The following is a 26967-nucleotide window of genomic DNA, read 5'->3' as shown; positions in this document are numbered from 1 at the left end:
TCAATTTAGGTAAAATACCTCAAAGAAGGTACTTAAAAGTCATTCAAAAAGCTCAACCAGAAAAACTAATAATTGAATGTTTTTCCTCTCAATGTCCTCAGCTTAGATCTTTCTAAGCTCTTAATCTATGTTTCACACTCAACTAGTATTACAGAAAGTGTATTTTTAAACATGACCCAAGAATATCAAATCAAGCTTTAGACAACTCAGACAATTCCCATACTTATATAAGCACACATAAAAACACGAAGTGCCAGAGACAAGAGATGCTCTGGGAAGAAAATTACCAGGAAAAACAAATATATTTTTTAAGTCTTCTAATATATTTGATTGAAACATCAGCTCCAATGAGGCATTTGGAGAAGCATCAGTTGGACAGCTTAGCACAAATGTATAACTAAAACTAAAATCACTTTAGCATCGTTTTTTCTCAAGCAAAAATACAAAAGAAGTAACTTCTGCTTCCAGCCACAAGGACTGGGTTTACCTTCCTGCCTTCAACTCCTCTAAAGCCAGAAACAATAAATGAGACAGCAGTTCTGAGACACTGCACTAGGCAGAGCCCGAGTGAGGCAAGGTAAACCCTAAGGCCCTCACAGTTCACGGCCTAGTTTCCAGGGAACAGCACAGGGAAGGGGAGCCCACAGCGAGCACGACAATCTTCCTGAGAATGTGAGACAGGACTGAGAACTTAGGGAGGCCACAAGGGCTGGAGCTCACAGGGCAGAGTTCCAGAGAACAGAGATGTACAGGGACTGCCCTCGAGCTTTCAGCTGGTACCGATCAGCATGCACATGCGAGAACTATCCAAATTCAGGGAAATCACTGGAAAAGAACAAGTGAAAAAACTTCCCAGAGGTAGCACAGGGCCAGGAAGAGTCTGCTTCCATAAGCCAGACTAGGAAAACCTTAAAATGTACAGCGTACCAAACAGATGCTCTAGAGGAACTGCCTCCACAGTGGGCCAAAGTCAGCCCCCAAAAGACAGTATTACAGAAACAAAAAGGCAAACCACAGACCAGGAGTATCTATCTGTAAGACATAAATCTGAGAAAGGACTTATACCTAGAATATATGCAAAGAACTCTTCTAACAATAAAAGATGATAAACAGCCCAATTACAAAATGACAAAGGTGTAAATAGACCCTTCACCAAAGTAAACAGAGGGACAGTAAATGACTACATGGAAAGACGGTCAAAAGCAATAGTGTTTACGGAAATGCAAACTAAAACTACCTTGAGAAGCTAAGACACACCTACTAGAATTGCTAAAATTAAAATGCCCTCCCTCATCAAGCTTCCGCCAGCATTGTGCAATAGCTGAGCTTTCAGACACAGACGGGAAGAGCCTGGCAGTGTTTTCAGAACGTAAACATTCCCTTCCATATGACTCAGCTAGTCCATCTTTAGGTCTTACCCAAGAGAAACGAAAAGCAATGTCCATACCGAGACAACCAAATTTCACAGTGGCTTCGTTTGTTACAGCCTCAAATTGGAAACAGCTAAATCTTGGTCATAAGGAGAATGTATTAGCTAACTGTGGTGTATCTGTACTGAGGAATACTATTCAGTCCTAACAAGGAGTGAACTACAGATACAACGTGGATGGACCTCACACCCACTACATTGAGTGAAAGAAGACAAACCAAAAAATGTACACAAGCATATGGTTCCATTATATAACAGTCCAGAAAAAAATCATCTATGGTAATAGAAAGCAGATGAGGTGTGCGGATGGAGGGTGGGAAGAGCCACAAGGAAATCTTTGCATGTGACGGATATTTCGTTATCTTGGTTGTGGTGATGGCTTCATGCATACATATGCCTACAAAAACTCATCAAACTGTACACTTTAAATATGTGCCATTTACTTTACATCAATAAAACTGTTTTTAGGAAATTAAAACAAGTATTAAGAGTGGATATGCTGAGGTTATGGAAAGAAGTCTTAAGTGACCAACCTCAAAGACTTCTACTCCCAAAAAGCCTTTACCAAACCACAGATCAAATTAATTCTCCTTTAGCACTTAAAAAAAAAAAAAAAAAAGTGTTTTTTAGTGTTATTACATAAATACCCTCCAAACTAGAACATGGGTTCCCTGAGATGGTAATTTAAATGTTTACCCTCTACTGCCTGCATAAACCACTGGAGTAGAGTCCAAGTAACACCAAAACCAGCACTTCGGAAAATGTGCTAAAATCTAGGAGAAAGATATTAGCCCGAATTGAAATTGTGGCACTAAGCGTCAAGAAAAGTGGGAGGAACAGATGTAAAACTGGAATAAAACAAACCAACAAGACCACAACACAACCAGGTGAACAGATGAAGAAGGTGAGGGAGGCAGAGTCAAGCATAAAGCAGTTTGCAGCTCGGACGCCTGGGAGGATGTCAGATATTCCTTTAATGCGTACTGACCCCCACCTGAACTGCAGGCTTGCTCTCGGCACCGAAGAGTGAACACTGAAAGAGAGTTCCAGACATAACAGGCCAGCAGTCCACCGAGAGTCAGAGTCTTCCCAGGAGCCAGCTGGACACTAGAAACTGAACTCAGAGTCCAGCCAGGCTAATTATATTTTTAACCTTTAGTTAGTCAGTTTCTTTCAACAAGTGCTAACAGAGTTTCCTGCTATACCTACTTAGATTCCAGGGAACCCTGACTTCACAAAGAGAGCAAAACAAGGAGTTGAGGACTTAGAACTGTACACATTGCTAAGAATGTGAAAAGACAAAAATCCCCCAATTTCCCTGGGCTACATAATTGACCAAAGCAGCTGTTTGAAAAATTACTTGTTGGGGCACCTGGGTGGCTCAGTGGGTTAAAGCCTCTGCCTTCGGCTCAGGTCATGATCCCAGGGTCCTGGGATCGGAGCCCCGCATCTGGCTCTCTGCTCCGCGGGGAGCCTGCTTCCTCCTCTCTCTCTCTCTGCCTACCTGCAATCTCTCTCTGTCAAATAAATAAATAAAATCTTTAAAAAAAAAAAAAGAAAGAAAAAAAATTGTTGCCACTACACATGTATTTCAGTGCTGCCACCTTATGTTAAAACACGGAACTACACAACATTAAAAAGCCATATCCTTACTCAACAGTGAACTCTGAAAATATCAAAAAAGATTTGAGTCAATGAATAGGTAGACAAAAGTTAATGAGACTTTAATGACAGTAATGAATATTTACTGCAGTTAATTTTGGTGTCGGAGAATACACATGATGAAGTGGAAGCTCTCACAAGGCTAGCAATTTCAGTTCAGAATGTAAAAAATATTTTATTTATTTGAGAGAGAGAAAGAGTGCACGCACAAGCAGGAGGAGAGAGAGAGAGAGGGAAAGGCAGACTCCCCACCGAGCAGGGAGCCCCATATGTGGCTCAAACCCAGGACCCTAAGATCATGAAGTGAGCTGAAGGCAGATGCTTAACCAACTGAGCCACCCAGGAGCTCCGTACTTTAAAAAAGTAGGACACTTCCTGCTTATTGAATTCCTTATTGAATTCCCCAACCCAGAAAGATAAAAATACATCAACAGAAGTAATGGGAAAGGGAGAGTAGAATAAAATCCAATAGGTTTCATCTCTTCTGTAAATCCAATCTGCTTCTTTTCAAGATTTTATTTCTTAGAAAGAAAGCCGGAGTGGTGGGGAGGGACAGAGGGAGAGGGAGAAGCAGACTCCCTGCTAAGCAGGGAGCCTGATGTGGGGCCCCATCACCAGTGACTCAGGTCACTGAGATCATGACCTGAGCCAAAGTCACATGCTTAACCAAGGGAGCCACCCAAGCATCCCCCAATCTGCTTTTCTAATCACAGTTGCTTTTGCTGTTTAAATTTGCTTAAATAATAGATGCACTGGTCTAAACTTTAATCCCATCACTGATATGACAGTTCAAGAAAGAAAATAGAATTCCAGGTCCCAATACTCAGCCAAAATGTTGACATTTGCCAATTAACATTATTTGCAACCTTCAGTTTCTCCGTGAAAGTAAAACCATGCTCTTAAAATTACGTTGAAGTAATAGAAACACTGAAGACCATCTCTGATTTAATATTATTATAAAAACGTAAACTACCTGTGCACACGGTACCATCTCAGTGTGGAATGGAGGAGGGAACAGGGAAAGCAAGGGTAGCCTGGGGACTGTAGAAGTAAGTGAGAGACATTTCCCTCAGACAAGAGCTAACGCCAAAATATTACTCGTATGTAAACATACTCATTTACAGAATCTAATCCAAACACAAGAAGAAAAAACACAGAAGAAAAAAAGATTGGGACGCCTGGGTGGCTCAGTTGGTTAAGCAGCTGCCTTTGGCTCAGGTCATGATCCCAGCGTCCTGGGATCCAGCCCCGCATCGGGCTCCTTGCTCGGCAGGGAGCCTGCTTCTCCCTCTGCCTCTGTCTGCCATTCTGTCTGCCTGTGTTCGCTCTCTCTCCCTCTCTCTCTCTCTGACAAAAAAAAAAAAAAAAAAAAAAAAGATTACTGTTTTGATGGAATAGATCAGAATAAGTATAAACACAGAAAACTCTCTTACAATCTTACTCTACAACACTTGTGTGTGCTATGAATGCTGAGGGAGGCTGTATATGTGGAAGAGGGGATGGTATATGGGAACTATAACTTCCATCCCAAATTTTGGTGTAAACTTAAAATTGCCCTGAAAAACAAAGTCTATTAATTTTTTAAGCCTGTTATTCTGAGTTTATGTCAGTTTTCTTTAGAAGTACTCTTGGCTAACTGCTTACCCTAACTGTGTATAAAACCAGTCAGTACCCATCTGGGTTTGGATAGAAATCTGACAAAAGTCTCTAAATACACTTGCTTCCCTTGATCTATTTAAGACAATTTAATCTTGATTCAGCTACATAAATTTTTTTTTAAAACCCTAAATCAGTCTTTTTGGACAGAGATAACCAGTCCCTGAAAAGTACCTTCCAGTTTCTTCAGAATTACTGCTGACTTTCCTTCCTCAGGTCAAAAAGGAGATGACTTCTCATCATACAAGGTCAATCTCTCCTTTCTTTAAGTTTTTTTTTTTTTTTTTAAGACTTTTATTTATTTATTTGACAGATCACAAGTAGGCAGAGAGGCAGGCAGAGAGAGGAGGAAGCAGGCTCCCTGCTGAGCAGAGAGCCCGATGATGCGGGACTCCATCAAATGTTTCACAATCTCGCGTGAATGAGTACACCACTACCCAGGGCTTTAACATACATTTCTATTTTCTCTAGATAGTAAAAGACTCACAAGTGCAATGAGTCTATCATACACCTCACTGTTTCCAGGTCCTATAACACTACCTAACACACACCAGCAGGTGTTTTAAAATATTGTTGAATGAATCTTCTCTTCAATTCACAAAGGAGTAATCATGCAAAGGGAGTAGTCTTTCCTCATCCTGACAATGAAAACATCCCATTACACTGGCGCTCTAAAAACATTATCTCATTTGATTATCACAACAACCTCGTGAGTTGGGAGCCACAACCCCCCTGTCAGAAATGAGGAAACTGCAGCCTCAATCAAGAAGCAGGACTCCAACTAAATCCAAGCATCTGCCCAAAACCTCATGCTGCCTCTACATCTGATTCCATAAGCCATGCATGAAAATCAACTTCAGCAGCATCTTACAGAGATAACACGACGAAGTAACCAATTAGTTGCATTTAGTAAATAAGTAAATTCTTCAAAAATTATTCCCACTTTTACCAAAAGATTATTTTATTCTTTCCCCCCCTTTTCCCTTCTACTAAATACCCATACTGTTTTACAATTTTTATTGAAGTATAATGGAAGTACCATAAAATCCACCTGGTCTTAACTGTTGAGTTAGATGAATCCTTTTTTTTTAAAGATTTATTTATTTGAGAAAGAGAGAGAGAGAGATAGCAAGAGAGAGCACGAGCGGGGCAGAGGAGGCAGAGGGAGAGGGAGAAACAGGCTCCACACTGAGCAAAGAGCTAGACTTAGGGCTCCATCCCAGGACCCTGAGATCATGACCTGAGCAGAAGGCAGACACTTAACCATCTGAGCCACCTAGGCGCCCCTACTTAGATGAATTTTAGTGAATAAAACATCTGCGTGTGCAAACTTCACAATCCAGTTTGGGACACTTCCATGGCCCTAAAGACTTTCCTGTACCCACCCACAGCCAATCTTGGCTCCCACGTCCAGATCCAGGAAGCCACTGATGATGGACTTCCACCTCTAAGGTTTGGCCTTTCCTAGAAATTTCAAATAAACATAATGATGCAATGTACAGTTTTATGCAACTAGCTTCTTTGTTAGCACTATGATGTTTTTGAAGTCTTTGGTTTTGTCGCGTGCGCCAGCAGTTCATACTCTCTTACCGAGTAGTACTCCGTCCCATTGACACACCACATTGTGTTCACCCATCCGGCTGCTGGTGGGCGTCTGAATTGTTGACTGTAGCACTATTCATTATCGCTAAAAACTGTAAACAGTCACACAGAAGTCTGTGTAGACATGTAGTTTCTTTTCTATAGGGTACTTAGGACTAAATTTCCTACATCATATGGTAGATATCCGTTTAACTTTCAAAGAAGCTGCTAAACTTTTCCAAAGTGGCTATATTAATTTTACATTCCCACCAGCAAAGTACAGAGTTTCCACTTTCTAGACAACTTGCCAACATTCAGGACAATCTTTATTTTTTAATTTATATTTTAGCCAGTAAATAAAGAAAACACCCAGTCTTTTCGTCCTGTGTTTCTGCTTTACTCTCACACCACACTCCTACCACTTCTGGTCACCAAACACGTGGGGCATTTTCCCCACACCAAGCAGATCTCTGCATTCCAGCTAGTTATTCAGCAATTTACCTCAATTCTGACACTGTGTCCCTGGAGACAGCATCTGAGTCCACGAAGAGCTCAGGCCCATGAGACTGCCTCTCCTGCCCCCTCCGGTACCAATGACAAGTAGATCTCAGGCTACCTACAACTTCTGTTCACCTTGGCTACAAATCAAAGGTTCCCACAACCCCTTCCTTGGGTTTACTAACTTGCTAGGGCAGCTCTCAAAACTCAGGGAAGCACATTTACCAGTTTATTATAGAAGGATAGGATGAAGGATAGAGATGAATGTCCACATGGGGGATGGGAAGGGCCGGTATACAGGGCTTCCACACCCTCTTCAGGCAAGTCACTCTCTCAACACTGCTACCTATTTACCTACCAACCCAGAAGCTCCATAAACCTCAAACATTTTAGGGCTTTTATCATATAGCCATGACTGATCATTATTGCCATTTCCAGCCTTTTTCCCTTCTCAAGACAATGGGGCTCGGGGCTGAAAATTCTAAGCTTCTACTAATGGCTTGGTCTTTCAGTGACAACTCATCCTGGAGCTGTCCAGGGTCCCACTCAAAGCTGCCTCATTAGAATAAAAGACACTGATCACCCAGGAAACCACATGGTTTCAGGAACCCTATGTCAAGAACCTGGGGCAGAGACCAATATATATTTTTTCTATTATTTCACAGCCAGTTTGGGGGTATACTGATGGTATTTCACTGTTTTTTTTTTCTTTGTTTTTTAAAATATTTTACTTATTTATTTGACAATGAGAGAGGGAATACAAGCAGGGGGAGTGGAAGATGGAGAAGCAGATTTCCTGCCGAGCAGGGAAGCCTAATGCAGGGCTTGATCCAGGACCCTGGGATCATGACCTGAGCTGAAGGCAGACGCTTAACGACTGAGCCATCCAGGCGCCCCTCACTGTTCAATGATGGTGAGCATCCTTTCACGCGCTTATTTGCCATCTTAACTATCTGTTAAAATCTCCTGCTTTTTAAAAACTGGGTTGTCTCCTTATTGAGATGTAACATCCTATGGATTCTGGATTCAAATCCTTAATCATATATGTATATTTTACAAATACTTTCTCTAGGTCTACAATTTATCTTCTCATTTTCCAAATAGTATTTTTAGAAGCACAAAATTTTTTAATTTTGATGATGTCCATTTTATCAATTTTTTGATGGATCAAGCTTTTGAGTGTTTTAGTATGAAATCTTGGTCTAATCCAAGGTTGTGAAGATTTACTCCTGAGTTTCATAGTTTCATCTCTTACATTTAGGTTGCTGATCCCACATTTTCTTCAAAAAGATTCCCAACTTTACACTTAAATCTATGACCCATTTTTGTGTACAGTATGAACTACAGGTCTAAATGTCATTTTTAACATACGGGCATCCAACTGTTCCAGCACCATCTGCTGAAGACTATCCTTTTTACTTCAGTATACTCCCTTAGCATCTTTGCCAAAAACTGACCACATAACAGTCTATTATCGACTTGATTCTATTCATTGATCTACCTGTCCATGGCTACAGTTTTATAATAAGCTTTGAAATGAGATAATTAAAAGTTTTTGTTGCTGCTGTTCTTTTTCAAAATTGTTTTAGCTCTTCAAGGTTCTTTTGCATTTCTGTACAAATTTTAGAGTAAGCCTCTCAACTTCTACAAAGGGACCTACTGAAATTGGTAGGGACCACATTCAGCCTATAGATGATCAATCTGGCTTCCAATCCATACCAATAGCATATCTCTCCATTTATTTGGGCCATCTGTAATTTCCCTAATGTTTCAGAGTTTTCAGGATACAAAAATTTTGAAACAACAGTAACTTCTCAAATTTTAAATCTGATATCAAATTATAGTAGCAAATCCTGCAAAAATTATTTACGAATCTTTCTGACACAATTTTAAGTCTGCAATTCTTAACAGGTTATAAACCACTCTTAACAGGTTATAAACCACTTTTATAAACACATAAAACTAAGTAGGAAAGAAGTTAATGCCTACATCAAAGACGGACCTGCTTTGACTAACCACCCCACGAAAAGTGTCTGGTAGCAGAAACTAAATACTCAATCCAGTTTTCTTCCCTAACTCCCATCCAGCCCAAGAAAATTTCCTAAACTAGAGTCATATCCACACACACACACCTCTCTCTCTCTCTCTACATGTGTGTATAAAACTTGGCACTGCAGACACAAATACACAATCTTCAGTCTTTCTGTCTCGTCTTTATAGCATTTTTGCCTCTAATTATTAATGTATATGCTCTCAGAGAAGCATATTATCAAATAAAATGGAGTTAACTTAGTTAGTTAGGTTCTATTACAGGTTTAAATTATGAAAAGTTTTTTTTTAAACCTTGAAAAGTTGAAAAGTATGAATGTTAACAAAGGCTTTTCCATTAGAAACTCTCATTCAAAATAAAAACATTTCGTATTTCTACCAGAAGCCATGTGCAATTACACGATTTATAACAGCAAAAACAGAAACTATCCAAATGTCCACTGATAAGAAAAGATGCTATAAACTGTGGTACTTCTTTACTGAGTATCAGATATTACTGAATATCAGACATTACTGAATATTACACTATAGTAAAAATGTTTAGTTTTTGACTTTGTAAATGTAATGCTGAAGGGGGGAAAAAAAAACAAGTCCCAGAAGACAATGAGCATATAACTCTGGACAAAACAACATACTGTTTACACACACACATTTATAATAAAGACTATTTTTAAACAGGCAAAGCAATGATATCCACCAACCTGAGAGGAGCAGTCACAAGGGATAAGGAGTAGAGGGGGCAAGAGGCAGCAAGGAAAAGGGAACCACCGCCCATGCTAATCATAAGTAATGCTCTATAGTTGTTGGGTTGAACGAAGGGTTTAAACGTTTTATAACTCACATTATGTCATCTAATTTTTTCATAAGCCTAGCTATTATGTTAAATATTTTTTTTTTAAAAACACAAGCAAAACCTATTTTTAAAAATTCATCCATTCTAAAACATTTTTAAGAAGCTTAATTGGGCACTAAAGAGAATACATATCAAGAAAAGTTATTTTAAGTTTTTACCTTTGTTTCTGTTCAATTGCTTTGTCCAGGTGCTGGAAGATATCCTGAAACAGGGTGCAGCTGGATCGACTATTAATAGTATACCCATATCCTCTTTTCCAATATTGCTTCAGATCATTTAAATATTCTAATACCTAAAAATAAAAATTCCAAAAATCATTAATGTTAACAGATTCCCTGATTTAATGACTCTCCGAAAAGGTGACATTGTTTAATTACCATTCTCCACAAAGTATAGTAGAATCTTAGCATTCACTGAGTTTATATTTGCATTTTCAGCTTTTAAGAGTTGCCCCAAAAGTCCATGCCATGCAGAGATTTACGATGAAACAAGAACTCGAATTGTGGGGACGTGGGGACCGGCATGCAAAAGTGAGTTAGTACTCATGGCCAATAACCCAGCATCCACGGACGCTCTAGACAGAGGGCTAAAGACAGGCGCTCACTTCCCCTTGCTGCTAAAATTACTTTCAAGTGATAGCAAAAATATGTACAGGAAAAAAGAGAAAAACAGAAGAATCTTCATTGTACCACAGGAAGATGTGAACAATGGAGCAGGAACTTTTAAGAATTTTATAAAGCTAGAAACCAGAAAGAAAACAAGTTACTTTGGTTCGTGTATCACTTTTGCAAAAATGGTAATAAAAGTAGATGAAGGATATAGGAAAGGAATATATACTGGTACAGACATTCTAAAGTGCAAATTGGCAAAATCCATGAAAGCATATATTTCTATGGCCCATTTAATTTCATTTCTTATGAAGTCATAGTCACAGATGAACACAAGACAGCACATCTAAGAACGTCTTACAGCAGCACTGCTTATAAGGCAGGAGAAAGATTCCTGAAAATACCCAAATTTCATTAATAGGCAGATGGTTGACTAAACAATGGTATACACATACTATGGAATACTAGGCAGTTATTTAAAACTTGTATGTTGTAGGCCTCTATGTACTGATACGGATAGATCTTTCCAAGACACACTGAATGAGAAGGGCAGGTTAAGAATAATTACAGTATAGGGACGCCTGGGTGGCTCAGTTGGTTAAGCAGCTGCCTTCGGCTCAGGTCATGATCCCAGCGTCCTGGGATCGAGTCCCACATCGGGCTCCTTGCTCTGCGGGGAGCCTGCTTCTCCCTCTGACTCTTCCTGCCCTTCTGTCTGCCTGTGTTCGCTCTCACTCTCTCTCTCTTACAAATAAATAAATAAAATCTTAAAAAAAAAAAAAAAAAAAAAAAAAAAAAAAAAAAAAAAAAAAAGAATAATTACAGTATAATACCATTTATTACCAAGACATGCATACCTACAAACACACACTATACTGTTTACTGTTTTAAGAGTGATATAGATTGGGGTGCCTGGGTGGCTCGGTGGGTTAAGACTCTGCCTTTGGCTCAGGTCATGATCTCAGGGTCCTGGGATCAAGCCCCGCATTGGGCTCTCTGCTCAGCAGGGAGCCTGCTACCCCCACCGCCCGCCTGCCTCTTTGCTTACTTGTGATCTCTCTGTCAAATAAATAAATAAAATCTTAAAGAAAAAAAAAAAGAGTGATACAGATTATAAATAGCAGCACTGAAAAGGGTTAAAAGGTACACACTGAACAGACAGCAGGGACTGATCTCTGTGGAATCTCTTGAATTACAACTGGTGATTAAGGCAGACTTTCTCTGAATGTTAAACTTTGTATTCATGTATCATATGATCAGATAAACACCAAAACCAGGGGACTAAAACATACCCTGGAAAAAGATACAAGTTGGGCTACTGGCTGTGACTATTGATCTTGGGGGAGGGGAGGGGAGAGTTCAAGCCCCACACTGGGTGTAGAGCTTACCTAAAAATAAAAATAGGTACGGGGCGGCTGGGTGGCTCAGTGGGTTAAACCTCTGCCTTCGGCTCAGGTCAAGATCTCAGGGTCCTGGGATCAAGCCCCACCTCAGGCTCTCTGCTCAGCAGGGAGCCTGCTCCCCACCCCCACTTCTCTCTGCCTACTTGTCCCTCTCTCTGTCAAATAAATAAATAAAATCATTTTTTTTTTTAAATGGGTACAAGAGAAGACTGCAGTAATTGTTATTTTTCCCCAAAAAAGCCCCTAGAGAAACTAAGTGCAAGCCATAGTAAATTTAAGAGCAAAGGGCCATATACCAAAAACAAAACTAACCATACATTAAAGAAGCAACTAAATCAAGAAGTTAGCAAAAGGGACAAAGTAAAATTTTTTTAAATGAAAGAATTAAAATTAAAAGAATTAAAGTTCTGCCAAATCCAAGAAATAAAACAGTATCAGAAATGAAAAAGGAGATATGCCTGAAGATTTTTTAAAAATCACATATGCATGCTATTGAAATGTTATCTCAAAAAGATCAGAAAATGTAAATGGAATAAGCAGTTTTTCTAGGAAAATATATATTAGCCAAATTGACACAGAAAAATCTGACTATACAAAATAACTAGAGATAAAAGTCTATCTGAAAGAGACCAGGCATATTTGGTTTAAAGTAGGAGTTCTACCAAACCTTCAAGAAGAGTTAGTTCCTAATAATTAAGTTATTCCAGGGTACAGGAAAGGATGGGAAGTGATGTGGGAAACACAGGCAGAAAAAAATGATTAAATTTCCTCACTACTTAGAGCCCACAGACAAGTCCTTGAAACAGGTAGAGTGACCTTCCTCTAGAGACTCAGCTGCCTGGATGTTGACACTTTGCTGAGAGCAACAGGCAATATTAACCTGACCTCCAGGATCTTGTAAGTCTACTTTAACATAAAAATTCCTTCGGAAATTTTCTTTATCTCGAAACCCCCCAAGATACATGTTGGCAATCACTCACCCCCAAGCATAGTGCAAACCGATACACATCTGAAGGGTCTCGTGACTCAGGTTTTATTAGACGGTAATAAATGACCTTTTCGCAACAACAGCTAGCCCCCTCGAGGTCTTGGAAACCTTGCTTCCAAAATTTCTTAGAGATTCACGTCATCCCTAACTCCCTCCCAACTTGAAAGTATGTAATAGGCCACTCCTCATGACCCCAGTACAGCTCTTTTTGCCCACAGGTCCTGTCCCCGTGCTTTAATAACATCACCTTTTTGCACCAAAGACGTCACAAGAATACTTTCTTGACTGCCGACTTCAAACCTTAACATTTTTCTTATGTCAGAAAGCTTCTCAACTCATTTTAGGAGCACAATGGAAGCCTGTACCCAAAACTGAACAAAGAAAGCACAGAGAAAAGGGCCAGGAAAACTTCAGCCCGCTGCATTGCAATTCCTGTGCCCTCAACTATGGCTCTTAGTCACTGGTGTACAAAGAAATCCCTGCCTTGTGTTCTAACCCCCCAGCCAGGAAAAGGAATAGGGCCGGGCCAGCAGTACCACTCACAGATGAGAGCCATGGCCATAAACAACCTCACTACAAACACAATTTAATGAATGCTTAATTCATTTAAACAATTTAATGAAATTGCCAAAAAAAATACAGCAGTCTACTGAAAGAAAGTATCATCTGTCATGATGGAGTAACACCAGGCATGCCCGCTGGACATACACAAGTAGAAAACAGGACAAAATATGTAAAACGAATGTTTTCAGTCATTGAGTATTAAGCACTGAACTGTGATCACGGAGAGGAGAAAAACAAAGCAAACCCTACAAACGCCCAGGTTTCTGCCTGGAGGCACTTTGAAACTGTGGCCTGCGGAGATTGGAGGGGTAGTGAGGGGAAGGGATGTCAGGCAGAATCATGCAGTCCTGCTGAGGAGAGGAGTCAGAACGCAGTCTTAAGGGGCTGGAATTAGCAGGACAGAGTATCAGAAAGGAAGAAGCTACACAAAAAACCGCTCCAGAAATCTGGGGGTCCTCTTGACTCTGTTGCTCAGTGTTGTGAGAATTATAAGCTGAATTCCAGAGCTATCACAAGGCTGGGAGATATTCAAGTTCCAAGCAGCCTAAATAGGAGAATTTCACTAGATACCTGGACATCCAACATAGACCCCAGAAGGGTCACACTTAACAGTAAAGGTATGTTTACAAATAAAGATTTGTTTCTGAGTTTTGTAGGTCAGATCCAGAGCATGAAACTCAGAAATAAACATCAAAGGGATCAAGGTGACCCACAAGTAACCTAACAGCAAAATAAAATAAAATTCAGAACTCTATAAAGGAAGGCAACAAAATTTAGGCATTCAACAATGTAATATTCACAATGTCCAGTAAATAAAAAATTGCTAGAAATACATGAAGAAACAAGAAATGTGAGCTCTAACTAGGAGAAAAAGCAGTCTGTAAGAGAATTTATCTTAAGAAAGAAGGAATGCAAGGATGATTCAATACTAGAAAATGTACCAACCGTTTACTATGTTGGGAGATTAAAAAATAAATAAATAAAAACCACAATCATCTTCCTGGGTGACAAAAATTCAACACACATCCCTGATTTTAAAAACAATAAATAGAAGGTTTCAGTAAGCAAGAAATGAATTTCCTTAATTGGTAATGATAACTGATGTGGGAAACAAAATTAAATGTCCTTATAACCTGCAGCCCACTGACAAATACTCGGGATAGGGCAGAGTATTAACATTCCTCTAGGAAGCTCCCCTCTAGCAAGTTAATTCCTTGCTAGAGGGAACAATCACCTCGGTTTGACAACAGCAAGGCCTCCAGTTTCTCCTGAGTCCTCTTCAGCAAGTGAAAATCCTTCCAAAGCCTCCCTCATCTTTACTTCCCCCAAGCCCAAAGTATACAATCAGTTGCTTCTCACAATCACGGGGCAGCAGCTTTTTCTGCCCATGGACCTGTCCCCCTGCTTTAATAAAACCACCTTTTTGCACCAAAGATGTCTCAAGAATTCTTTCTTAGCCGTCCGTTCCAGACCTCACCCTACCAACACACCAACATTCAAAAACTACATCAGTAACTATGAGACTACTCCAAACACACATCACATTTTATGACAAAGAATTGCAAGTGTTCTTCACTGGAAAATAAAAAAACCTTGGGTTTTAATATGATGGAATAAGGATATACTTCTCTGTTCTCTCAAAATCACCCTAAAGAAAATGCATGAAAAACAGAAATACAAATGCCTTCGTCATAGAGATCAGGAGACCTTTATCCCCCTGACCACAGTCATAAACAAGGGAGGGCTCCCAAGTGCACTGAAAATCAAAACATCTCACAAAACCAGAAAGACAGATCCTCAAAAGCACAGGGAACACTAGGAGGAGCACAATCAACACCTCTTAGCTTGAAACCAGGAGGCCACAGAATGAAGCCTGAGGGGAGCCTCCCTGCACAGTCTGTAATACTGCTCCCAGGAGACAGACTGGTGGTCAAGGTCAGCAGGAAGCACCTGCAGAGGATCTCAGAGGAAAGCAACTCTGAAGCGGAAGGAACACTACTCCTTTCTGAATAGCTGTTCATCCACACTGGCCGGCTAGGGAAGAAGAAAAGCTGAACTTGCTGCAAAGATGAGTAACAATTAAAAAGGGGAACCAGCACAGCATCTATACAAACACACAAAAGAAAAAGAAAACTGCTATATACCTGAAACAGTCAGCCGAATGAAAACTGCTGAGTAAATGAACGTACTAACACGAATTCCAAAGATTTAAAAGAATAAAGTCAAAAGCATTAAAAAAAAAAAAAGATATGAAAAGAAGACAGAAACATAAGCTGGGACATCAAAAACAGTTTGGCATTATTATCTAGTAAATTTGAAGTTCTACATAACCTGTGATCCAGCAATTCTACCACAGACCCAGACTTTCAGAAATATGTCTGCATACACCCCAACGGACCTACACGATAATGTTCTTAATAGCCCCAACGTCTACCAATAAGACAATGGACTTGGGGGGTTAGGTAAAAGTGATTAATTCATATAATGGAATACCATATAGCAATGAAAATAAGTGAACTATAGCATCATCATAGGTAAATCTTTAATAATGTTGAATAGAGGCATCTGGGTGGCTCAGTCAGTGAAGCACCTGCCTTCACCTCAGTTCACCATCTCAAGGTCCTGGGAAGCACCCCCCACCCCTCCGGCCCAGGGCTACCTGCTCAGCAGGGAGTTTGCTTCTCTCTCTGCCCCTCCTCCACAGCTCACTCTCTCTCGCCACTAGAATAAAATCTTAGCATAAAAACAAAATTGAATAAAAACAAGATTAAAAAAAAGTACCTAGTTCATGCGTCATTTCTTCTATAAAGATCGACTGCCATTACACCAACTTTCTCCTTTATGTATCCCTATACCTAATTACAGCCATCCTATTGCCTTCCAATGCTTTGTGTCTTTCACTCCTTAAAGGGGATAATGCCTATGTTATGTTAGAATCTTCCATTCCAACCATGTGCCTAGCAGAGAGCAGGCACCCAAACAAGATCGGCTTTATGAAGGCACCCATGGTCCAGCACTTCACAAGGTTCTGGATATCCAATAATCTCTGTGATTCTCAGAATTTAATAAATGTCTACTCACTTTTAATTAAAAAAAAATTTTTTTTTTAAAGATTTTATTTATTTAATTGACAGATACAGATCACAAGTAGGCAGAGAGGCAGGAAGAGAGAGAAAGGAAGGGAAGCAGGATCCCCGCTGAGCAGAGAGCCCAATGTGGGGCTTGATCCCTGGACCCTGGGATCGTGACCTGAGCTGAAGGCAGAGGCTTTAACCCACTGAGCCACCCAGGCGCCCCTTCAAAACTATTTTAATAAACAATTTCAAATGTGAAAAATAGGGAACTGTAATATAATGAACCCCTGTGTATCCATCATCCAATTTCAGTAACAATCATCATTTGGCTAATCCTGTTTTAGTTATCTCCCACCATTACCTACTGGATTATTCTTTTTTTTTTTTTTTTTTTTAAGATTTTATTTATTTATGACAGCGAGAGAGGTGAGAGAGGGTACACAAGCCCAGGGGAGCTGGAGAGGGAGAAGTAGTCTCCCTGCTGAGCAGGGAGCTAGATATGGGGCTTGATCCCAGGATGCTGGAATCATAACCTGAGCCAAAGTCAGACGCTTAACGACTGAGCCACCCAGGCACCCCACCAATGGATTATTCTAAAGTAAATTTAAATCTAAAGTAAAATTATTTCATCTCTAAATACTTCAGTATATAAACCTATTTCACAGTGGAAAGTTCTAAGCAGAGACAGAAGTTATTTTCTATCAAATCATTAAAAAAGAAAATAATCACAGGAAACAAATCAAAAGAGAATTTGATATTTTTAAATGAAGAAGCTTACTTGCTCTTTAATATATGAAAAGGAAGCTCTTATTCAATTAACTTAATAAACATGTATTTCAAATTTTCAGATCATGGCCAATTAAATAAAGAAGTTATTTACAAAGGTTAAAAAAGCACCTCTGCAATGGAGAAGTCTGCCAGGAATCACTTTAACCAAATGATCAGACATGTCGTAATCAATAATGTGACAAAAAGATACGCATTCCTCAGTGCAGACACATCACTTACACAGTATTCTTGTCAAAAACGTTTAAACCTTAGTCTACGCTACCTAATCAAAAGTTGGAAATGGGACACAAACACATTCTGTCAAAAAAAAAAAAAAAAAAAAAAAAAGCCCAGACACCTGCAAAATGCCAATGTCCAAAAGACAAAAGGCTGCAGTACTTCTCTAAAGAAAACTAAAAAGACATGACAAGTAAATGCAATGAGTGACCCTTCATTAGACCCTGAGTTTAAGGGGGGGAAAAAGTCTAAATATAGACCTTTATTAAGACAAATGTGAAAAGTTCAATATTGTATGTACTAGAGAATACTGCACTATTACATATATACGTAAAACAATTATACTTTGTTTATGTAGCAGAATGTTCTTGTTTTTTAGATACATACTCAAGTATTTCAAGAAGTGCTTTGAAGTCTGCAAAGAAAAAAGATCATATATATGTGGCAGACAGAATAAATGCTCTCCAAAGATGTCCACATCCTAATCCCTAGAACCTAAGACTGTATTCTTTTTCATGATAAAAGGGAATTTGCAGGTGTGATGAAGGATCTTAAAATGAGAAAATTATTCTGGGCTACATACATGTGCCAATGCAGTCACAAAGATCCCTATAAGGAGTAGTTAGGAAGGACAGAGTAGGAGATATAACCATAGAAGCAGAGGTTTGTTTTTTTTTTTAAATAAAAAAATGCAGGGGGCTTCTAGAGACTGGAAAAGGCAAGGAGATTTTCCTCTTGTGTGCTCCACAAAGAACACACTACTTGCATCTTGATTTTAGCACTGTAAGATTCATTCTGAATGCCTGACTTCCAGAACTGTAAGATAATAAATCTGTATTGTTTTAGGCCACTAAGTCTGTGGTAATTCATGATGGCAGCAACAGGAAACTCCTATCTGTGACGAAAAACAAACGTGGCAAAGAAAAGTAAACAACTCACAAATGTGAGTGTTTACTGTTATCATTCTTAAGATTTCTGTCAGTTTGAAAATTTTCAAAATAAGTTGCAGGAAAAAAAAAAACTCTTCACAGGCAATAATAAAGAGACAAAAGGATAACACTAAAAAGGGGGAGGGGATAGAGAGAGAAAGAGAAAGTCGAGTAGTCCAGAATCCTAGAACTTCAGGGGGTGTACCTGCATAACCCTATAGTTCCATCTTCTAACACATGTGGGAATCAAGGCAAAGGAAGTAGATCATGATTTCCAGGGTTTTGGAATGTGTTAAACTACCTCCCGAAGAGACAGATGCACAAAAAGCAAGAGCAAAATGTTTCCAAGGAGAAGGATCCAAATAAGGAAAAGGAAGGGAGAGCAGCAGATGTCTCAAGGACAAACAGGACAGGTAGTGGCTGGCGGCGATGGGAAGTGTGTGTCCGCGGCATGGAAAAGCAGCTGGCACTTAAACCCAAAGCTGCCAGTACATGGAAGAGACCCCAGGGATACTGCTCTCACAAAAGGAACTGCGCAGAGAGCAGGGCCTGGTGAGCACGTGCCAAACATCCCACCATGGGCAGTAACCAGGGCAAATGAAATTGCTCTTCTGTTAAAAGGTGAATTTCCCTGGGCCAATGCCCACCAAACATTTATACAGTATTCAGTTATTTCTGTTTATCAACTTTTTTCCCTCGAGCAAATTGGGTAGGGAAGGAAAAAAGGGAGGGCAGTATTTTGACCCATGTGAATAGTGACCCTAAATTTCAGTTTATACTAATACTGGCATAATTATTAATTTTATGGTCAGGAAATTTCTAAGAGATGAGTTCTGGACAGTTAGAGGAGAGAAGCAGACAGAGAGGAAAACAGATCACACCCATTACCACTGGTGCTCAGTGTCTGAGAGGAGTCATTCACTGAGGGTCCTCTCCTCTGCTTCCAATCACATGGTAAGCCCCAGTCCCATGTGAGCCTGGTAACACGTAAAACCACCTTTAATCTGTTGTGGTCACTCTGGTCTTTGAGTAACAAAATAAAGCACTTGTTTATCCTCAAATGTACATTAGCTCTTTCTTGGCTTAAAAACCTGCTAGTATCTGGCAAACAGTACGCTTCTTTTCAAAACCTGATGTTAAGTTTTAAACTTAATAATTGATTTTCACAGGGCATACTGAACATTTTATATGTATGCGAGAGGTGACTGAAGTTTCACAAGTCCACATGCCTGAACGATCCACACAGACACCAGAATCCTATCCAATGCTGACATCCTCAATGCTCACAAAAACAATTAACACTCTCCTACCCTACCTCCTGGCTCCCAACATCCCAGAAATGACCAGAATTTGCCTCACTTAGAGTCAGCTGAGGCCTGTCTGGCCTTCTCTTTCTAGAGTCTGAAAGAAGCAGTATGAGTAAGAGGGAAGAAAGAACATACAAAGCAGGCAGAGAGAAACTGTGGAGGGCTTATTGCCATTACCGGGTGGAACATGGAGCTCAATTTATCACAAAAACTATTAAAAAAGAAAAGTTAGGTATTTGAAAAACCATTCATCCTCTCTGAGCTCTGGCTTCCTTTAAAAAGAATTTCGATTTTAACAGCTCTACAATCCCTTCTAGCAATAAAATCTCATGAAGGGTAAAATAGGGTTTTATTTTATTTATTTATTTTTTAAAGATTTTATTTATTTATTTGACAGAGAGAGATCACAAGTAGGCAGAGAGGCAGGCAGAGAGAGAGAGGAGGAAGCAGGCTCCCTGCTGAGCAGAGAGCCCGATGTGGGACTCGATCCCAGGACCCTGAGATCATGACCTGAGTCGAAGGCAGAAGCTTAACCCACTGAGCCACCCAGGCGCCCTAAAATAGGGTTTTAATTGGGTGGATCTGGAAATCAAATCACCACGGAAGAATGTTTTCCAAAGTTTTCTGAATCCAAACTGTAAGCATGTAGACCCCATTTGAACAATTCATTCCCTAAGTAAGGAAAATTGTAAGTCTGTCAAAGACAGTTCATGCTCCCTGTTCCACTTATTTTTTGAAAAGCTGTTTCAAGTAACAACAACAACAAAAATAATGCAATAAATAAATAAATAAATAGCAAAGAAACCGCAAAAATAATACTTACCTTTGCATCATCTATGTCAAAAACATCACACCAAGGAGATTTAACACCTTTAATTGCCAGGTCAAATGAACAGGTAAAAAAAGCTACCTGAATTAAATCTGGGGGGAAAAAAAGAAAGGTACAATCTGTGAGTCACTCTTCTCCATAATCTTCCAGAGGCTAAATAGCTACAGAATGCCACATGCGGCACAGTCCAAGGACCTGGGTAGGTTCAGCATAGAGAAAAAGATGATTCGGCCTTTTCCTGATTATCAGATTATCGAAGAATGAAGACCCACTCTGTACCACCCAAACAGGCAGAACTAGAACTGTCAGGAAGAAACCACGAGGAAGTAGAAATTTCAGTCCAATGAAACTAAAACATTTACCTGGTATCTACAAGTTACCATTTTTTCTGGTTTTAAAAGTAATGTGTTTGTTAAGAGCATGTTTGCCTACCAAATCCAACAGAGTTTAACCCATCTTGAAAATGAGGAATAACAAACTACCTCTGCTGAACTGCACTCTTAAGGACACAACGCTTAACATTCTGTGAGGCAGGAGTACAGAGAGGACGATGCAAAAACGGATGAGGACTGCAAAAGGTGGAGAGAGGGCAGAGTAAATGGGAGGTCAGGAAGGAGGGAAAACCAAGGGTCAAGAAGGAAAGAGTCGAAGAGGGGAAAGTCGCACACGGGAGAGAGAGAGCATGCTAATGGCACCCGTCTTTCAGTTTTCGTTGCTCAGTGAGGTGGCAGATGTCAGGTTAAGTTACCTGGATTTTTACCCTGAGAATGAGCGGATTATATGACCTTTAAATAGCCCTGGGTTTTGAAGGGAAGGGTGGGGCACCAAGTCCCTGGCTATAAGAGGTAGCTGTGCTGTCTGGTCACAGGCACAGGGCTGCTCGATGCTACAGAGCGAACGGGAGCCACTGTGGGGCTGCCCTGCGCTTTGCTTTTTAACTTCAGTGTCTCTCCTCGTTCCCAAGGAACCAGGTTTGAGTTTAAAGAACTTCCCCTAAGGCAGTATATAGTACAAAAAGAATATCTAATTGAGAACACACGCAAAAGGCATTTACAAACTTTGATTGAATAGACAAAAGGGTTAATAATCCTAATACCTAATATAATGTAGTGACTTCTAAGGGCCATGGATGTTCGATGAAAAGAACCTGTCTTACACTCAGAGTTCTAGTTCTGAGACTATGAAAGTCGATCCTAATGGTCTGTTCTTTAACTGGAAGGAAGTTATCGGAAAAATTTCACCAAAAAAACACTTGAGAAAACAACAGGCTATGAGACCTAACTCTGCCACTAATCATCCTGAGCAAGGGGTTCCAGTCTCTCAGTCTCAATCATCCCACCTGCAAAATAGGTGTGAACTCTTCAGGAGGTGTTACAAAGACCATGCTGACTTCCTGGCCGGTCTTTTGGAACCTCAAAGGTATTTCAGATAGATCGGAGATTTAAACATTAAAAACTAAAGTAAAATAAAGGAAGACATAGGAAAATATAGTAATCTTGGGGTAAGAGAGTATTCTTAGGCAAAATACAACATCAAACAGCCACGATGGAAAGACAGAGACATGGCTATGTAACAGACAAAAAGGGTTTAGTCAAAGGCACCATAAACTTAAAAAGTGAGCAATAAATGAAGAGAACCTGTTACATACAGGTTCATACATACATAGAGAGCATACAACAGGCAAAGGATTTATCCTTTGTCAAGCAAAATTAAAGGATATATAATTAATAAATCTGTAACACATAAAGGGTCTCTAAGAACAAGAAAAACAAAAATAATCTGATAGAAATGGACAAGATAAGGAAGAGGCAAACCCCAGAAGGAATGCAAGTAGCTAGCCGACCCAGGAAGACATGCTCATCTTCACAAGTGACCAAAGAAATACAAATTAAAGCCAGATACCATTTTTCATTAATCAAACTGGCAAAAATCAAAATGATTAACAACAGCTACTGTTGGATAAGGGGGAGATCTCATATATTGTTGACACAATTTCTACACTTTCAGAGAGCAATCTGGAAGTATGTGTCAAGGTGTAAAATATTCATTGTCCTGGGCACCTGGGTGGCTCAGTGGGTTAAGCCTCTGCCTTCGGCTTGGGTCATGATCTCAGGGTCCTGGGATCAAGTCCCACATCGGGCTCTCTGCTCCACAGGGAGCCTGCTTCCTCCTCTCTCTCTCTCTCTCTGCTTGCCTCTCTGCCTACTTGGGATCTCTGTCAAATAAATAAATAAAAATCTTTAAAAAAAAATAAAATAAAAATAAAATATTCATTGTCCTAAACCCAACAATTCCACCTCCAGTTATTCACTTTATAAATTCTCTAGGGCAAAAACCAGATTATAAAAATGTTTACTGCAGCATCATTTGAAAGGGTGAAAAACTAAGAAAAATCTCAGTAGGAAAATGATTTCCTACAAAAAAAAAATTTGCACTGTATTAGGTCCAGTCCCCTTCACCAGTAAAATCTGATGGGTTAAATAAGTTTTTAACTATCATTGACCTAGAATCTGAATCATATATCCTATGAAATCACATAGAGTTTGAAAAAACGAGAGAGATCTACATAAAACAGATACACTGCTAAGTAAAAAGGAGTTACAGTAAATACATATGTTATCACCCCTGTATGTTAAAAACAAAAGGATTTAAATAGCTACAGTAGTTTTGAGCCATTACTCTGCTAGGCACTGTACTATTGCTCCGCATTAATTAATTTCACATAATCCTTGAATAATCCTAAAGGAAAGGTACAGTTCCTATACCCACCTTACAGAAAAAGAAACTATGGCCTAGAGGTAATAATGAACTTGTAAAGACCACAGAGTTAGTTGACAGTAAAACAGAGTCAAATACAACAGTCCAATTCCAGAACCAATGGTTTTAACCACTATGTTTATGTTGCCTCCAAAAATAAGTTGCTCTCAGTCACCTCATCAGTAAAACACAAATAATCTGAGACTAAAAACTATTTTTTAAAAAATCTCCAACAGTCTAATCCCCTACTAACCAAAGGCATAGCTAGATACTGGTATAGTTACATAAACGAATTCAGTACATAAAGTTAAAATGTAAGACTAAAATCACACACATTAAATAAAGAATAAAAAGTTGAGGGACGCCTGGGTGGCTCAGCTGGTTAAGCGTCTGCCCTCGGCTCAGGTCATGATCTCAGGGTCCTAGGATCGAGCCCCGTGCTGAGCTCCCCACTCTGCAGGGACTGCGCTGCTCCCTCTGCCCTTCCTCCTGCTCATGCGCTATCTCTCTTTGTCTCGGTCTCTCTCAAATAAATAAATAAAATCTTTTAAAGTAATTTTAAGAATAGAAAATAAGTTGAATTAAAATAAAATTTCAGACTGAAATCATAGTTCAATACCATTCATCTAAGTTTTAAAACCTGCAAAAAAAAGTACCATTTATGTACAGAAACATTAAAAACTGGCATGGGGTGATTTAAATGCTCAATTCATGATGACTACCACTAGGAAGAAAAGAAGAGAAATAAACTTCCAGAGAGGGACTGATGGACTTCAATTCCCTAAAGAAACTAACTGCAGCATGCTGAAATTTGATAAAACTGAGTTGTGGGTATATCGACATTCATTCATTGTATCAGCCTTTATTATTATCTATAGGCTTAAATTACTTGCCTCTAAAATCATTTCTTAAATTTTTATTTTTAAATAATCTCTACATCCAACATGGACTCATAGCACTAAGATCAAGAGTCACATATCCTATCAATTAAGCTAGCCAGGTGCCCCTAAAATAAATAAATTTTAAAGCTCTGGAGGTGACCACAATGTTTAGCCACTTTGGGGAAAGAAAAAAATTCAATTTTAAATGCTAGTACAGGCATCTTCATTTTTTTTTTTTTTTAAAGATTTTATTTATTTATTTGTCAGAGAGAGAGTGAGTGAGAGCGAGCACAGGCAGACAGAGTGGAAGGAAGAGTCAGAGGGAGAAGCAGGCTCCCTGCGGAGCAAGGAGCCCGATGTGGGACTCGATCCCAGGACGCTGGGATCATGACCTGAGCCGAAGGCAGCTGCTTAACCAACTGAGCCACCCAGGCGTCCCGGCATCTTCATTTTTTTGATGCTTATAAAGCATTCAGGCTCTGTGATTCTAGTCTATTATTTCCCCAACTTCTAGCCTTTTGGAAGTTTATTCACAATATGAGAAATCCCAAATCTTTGTATGCTGTCGACATTTGCTATATGAATTATGAATTCTTAGAAATCAGAAAAAAATCCCATTATTTTTTGTTTCCTATTGGCAGTTGCACATGTACCCTGGCTTTCCACCTGCTTCCCCAGCATAATTTTTTTTATTTATTTTTATTAACATATAATGTATTATTTGCCCCAAGGGTACAGGTCTGTGACTCATCAGTCTTACACATTTCACAGCACTCACCATAGCACATATCCTCCCAATGTCCATAACCCAACCACCTTCTCCCTACCCTCCCTCCCCTCAACAACCCTCAGTTTATTTTGTGAGATTAAGAGTCTCTGTGGTTTGTCTCCCTCCTGATCCTATCTTGTTTCATTTTTCCCTTCCCTGCCCCCCCCCACAATCCCCTGCCACCTCTTAAATTCCTCATATCAGAGAGATCATATAACTGTCTTTCTCTGATTGACTTACTTCGCCAGCATAATACTCTCTAGTTCCATCCACGTCCTTGCAAAGGGCAAGATTTCATTTTTTTTAAATATTTTATTTATTTTATTTGACAGCGATCACAAGTAGACAGAGAGGCAGGCAGAGAGAGAGAGGGGGAAGCAGGCTCCCCGCTGAGCAGAGACTGATGCGGGGCTCGATCCCAGGACTCTGAGATCATGACCTGAGCCGAAGGCAGAGGCTTAACCCACTGAGCCACCCAGGCACCCCAAGATTTAATTTCTTTAGATGGCTGCATAGTATTCCATTATATATATACACCACGTCGTCTTTATCCATTCATCTGTTGATGAACATCTAGGTTCTTTCCATAGTTTGGCTATTGTAGACATTGCTTTCTCCAGCATAATTATTAACAGTGCCCCCCTGTACCCCCCAGTGTACAAGGCTGCATGACAAATTGCAACAGGCAGACTATCTACTGCAACACCTTTTGACAGACACAAATGCGCATTCTTTTTAGCATCTCTAGGCTTAAAGGCCTCAAAGAAAATGCCCACACTACTTTGCTTTTTTTATTTTCTAATATCCCTCCTCAAAACATAAACACATACACACTTCTGAACAGCTAAAACAGCTAAAGAATTTTATATAATTTTCCACTTTTATCATTTTGAGGAAATAATTTTTTAAAATGTAATTTATATAAATAATGCTTACAGTCAAAGCTTTATATACCTCTGTCCCAAAAAAATTCCAGGATATAGCAAAAATCGTGTACATTCATTACATAAAGCTCAAAGAAGTATATGAATCTCAAAACAGTAAACATGATATGTACCATTTTCTTGACAAGAGTGTATTATTTTCTTAATGTAAAATCAATCGTGGGCCTTTAAAAGGAATTATGTTAAGCTTCCATATTTTTTCATTTTTGGAGTTTGAGAACCATTTAAAATTATTTCAGAGTTCAAATGAAAGATAATGGGCACATTACCTGCATTTAAATTGCTGACTGGCACCTGCAAAGTAGCTGCAACCTTTTTTAAAATGTTCTGCATTTCTGGTCCAGTTTTGAAGGCTTCTACATGATAAAGAGCTGTAGCATTCTTTTCAACTTCAGTTAAAAACTTCTCACAATGATCAAAGAATCTCATTAATTTATCATTAATTCTTGGAGGTCCACACTCCATGTCTGAAACAGAAAAAAAAACTTTGTTTATACATATACCAACATAAATGATAATCTCAAATTACTAAAAATTTTGTTTCAAGTGTGAAAAAACACTAAAAACCTGTTTATTTATTGGCATGTCTTTAGCGCACAATGATCAAGAGAGACAGGGCAAAATTATTCCCCATTTGTAATGGCGGTAATTCAAGAAAGTATATCCTAGAAAAGACTAAAGAAACAGGGAATCAGAGATAAAATGTTACTGCATTACTATATGGTGAAAAAAAAAAAAAAGGTGGTTGAAATAAATATTTTCTGAAAGAAAACAAAAATAATCAGACAGGAAAAGCTTAATAAGTGCAGAAACGCGTTTGTAAGTACTACTTCTGTTGGGCACTGAAAACTTGGAGAAAGCAAACTGAAAACTAGCAATGTTCCTAACTACAATGTTGAGAGACTAATTCAGCAGATCAAATCTGTTTTTCTCCTCTAAGCCAAAGCCTACATAGTGTATTTTCTGTATGAACTTTCCCAACACTGTGTTACTTCACAAAAGAGTGCTTTGGACAAAAACTACTGACAACAGCACAAAACATCCTTTCGGGTCCTCTGTATTTCATCGTGCTTGGTGCTTCTGCTTTTGGTTTATTTTATAACTAAAACTCCCATATGTTTTCCGTTTAGAATCCCTAAGTTCCATTATTTTCCCAATTTGGCAGCAAATATGTGTAATAA

General features: G+C 39.3%; 1 protein-coding gene across 2 annotated transcripts in view; it reads right to left on the bottom strand.

Annotated features, from left to right (window-relative positions):
• Positions 1-26967, bottom strand: part of MINPP1 (multiple inositol-polyphosphate phosphatase 1) — a 118167-nt gene that overhangs the window by 87732 nt on the left and 3468 nt on the right. For both annotated transcript variants that reach the window (XM_059170263.1, XM_059170264.1), the window contains exons 2-4: positions 26056-26253; positions 20430-20527; positions 9887-10020 (exon numbers count right to left, since the gene is read on the bottom strand). In XM_059170263.1, coding sequence (XP_059026246.1) covers positions 9887-10020; positions 20430-20527; positions 26056-26253 — 430 coding nt within the window. The remainder of the gene's footprint in view (positions 1-9886; positions 10021-20429; positions 20528-26055; positions 26254-26967) is intronic.

This window comes from Mustela lutreola, chromosome 4 (assembly GCF_030435805.1).
Source record: "Mustela lutreola isolate mMusLut2 chromosome 4, mMusLut2.pri, whole genome shotgun sequence".
Lineage (NCBI taxonomy): Eukaryota > Metazoa > Chordata > Mammalia > Carnivora > Mustelidae > Mustela > Mustela lutreola.
Note: the sequence above shows the minus strand (reverse complement) of the source record. Positions and strands in the feature narration are given on the sequence as shown.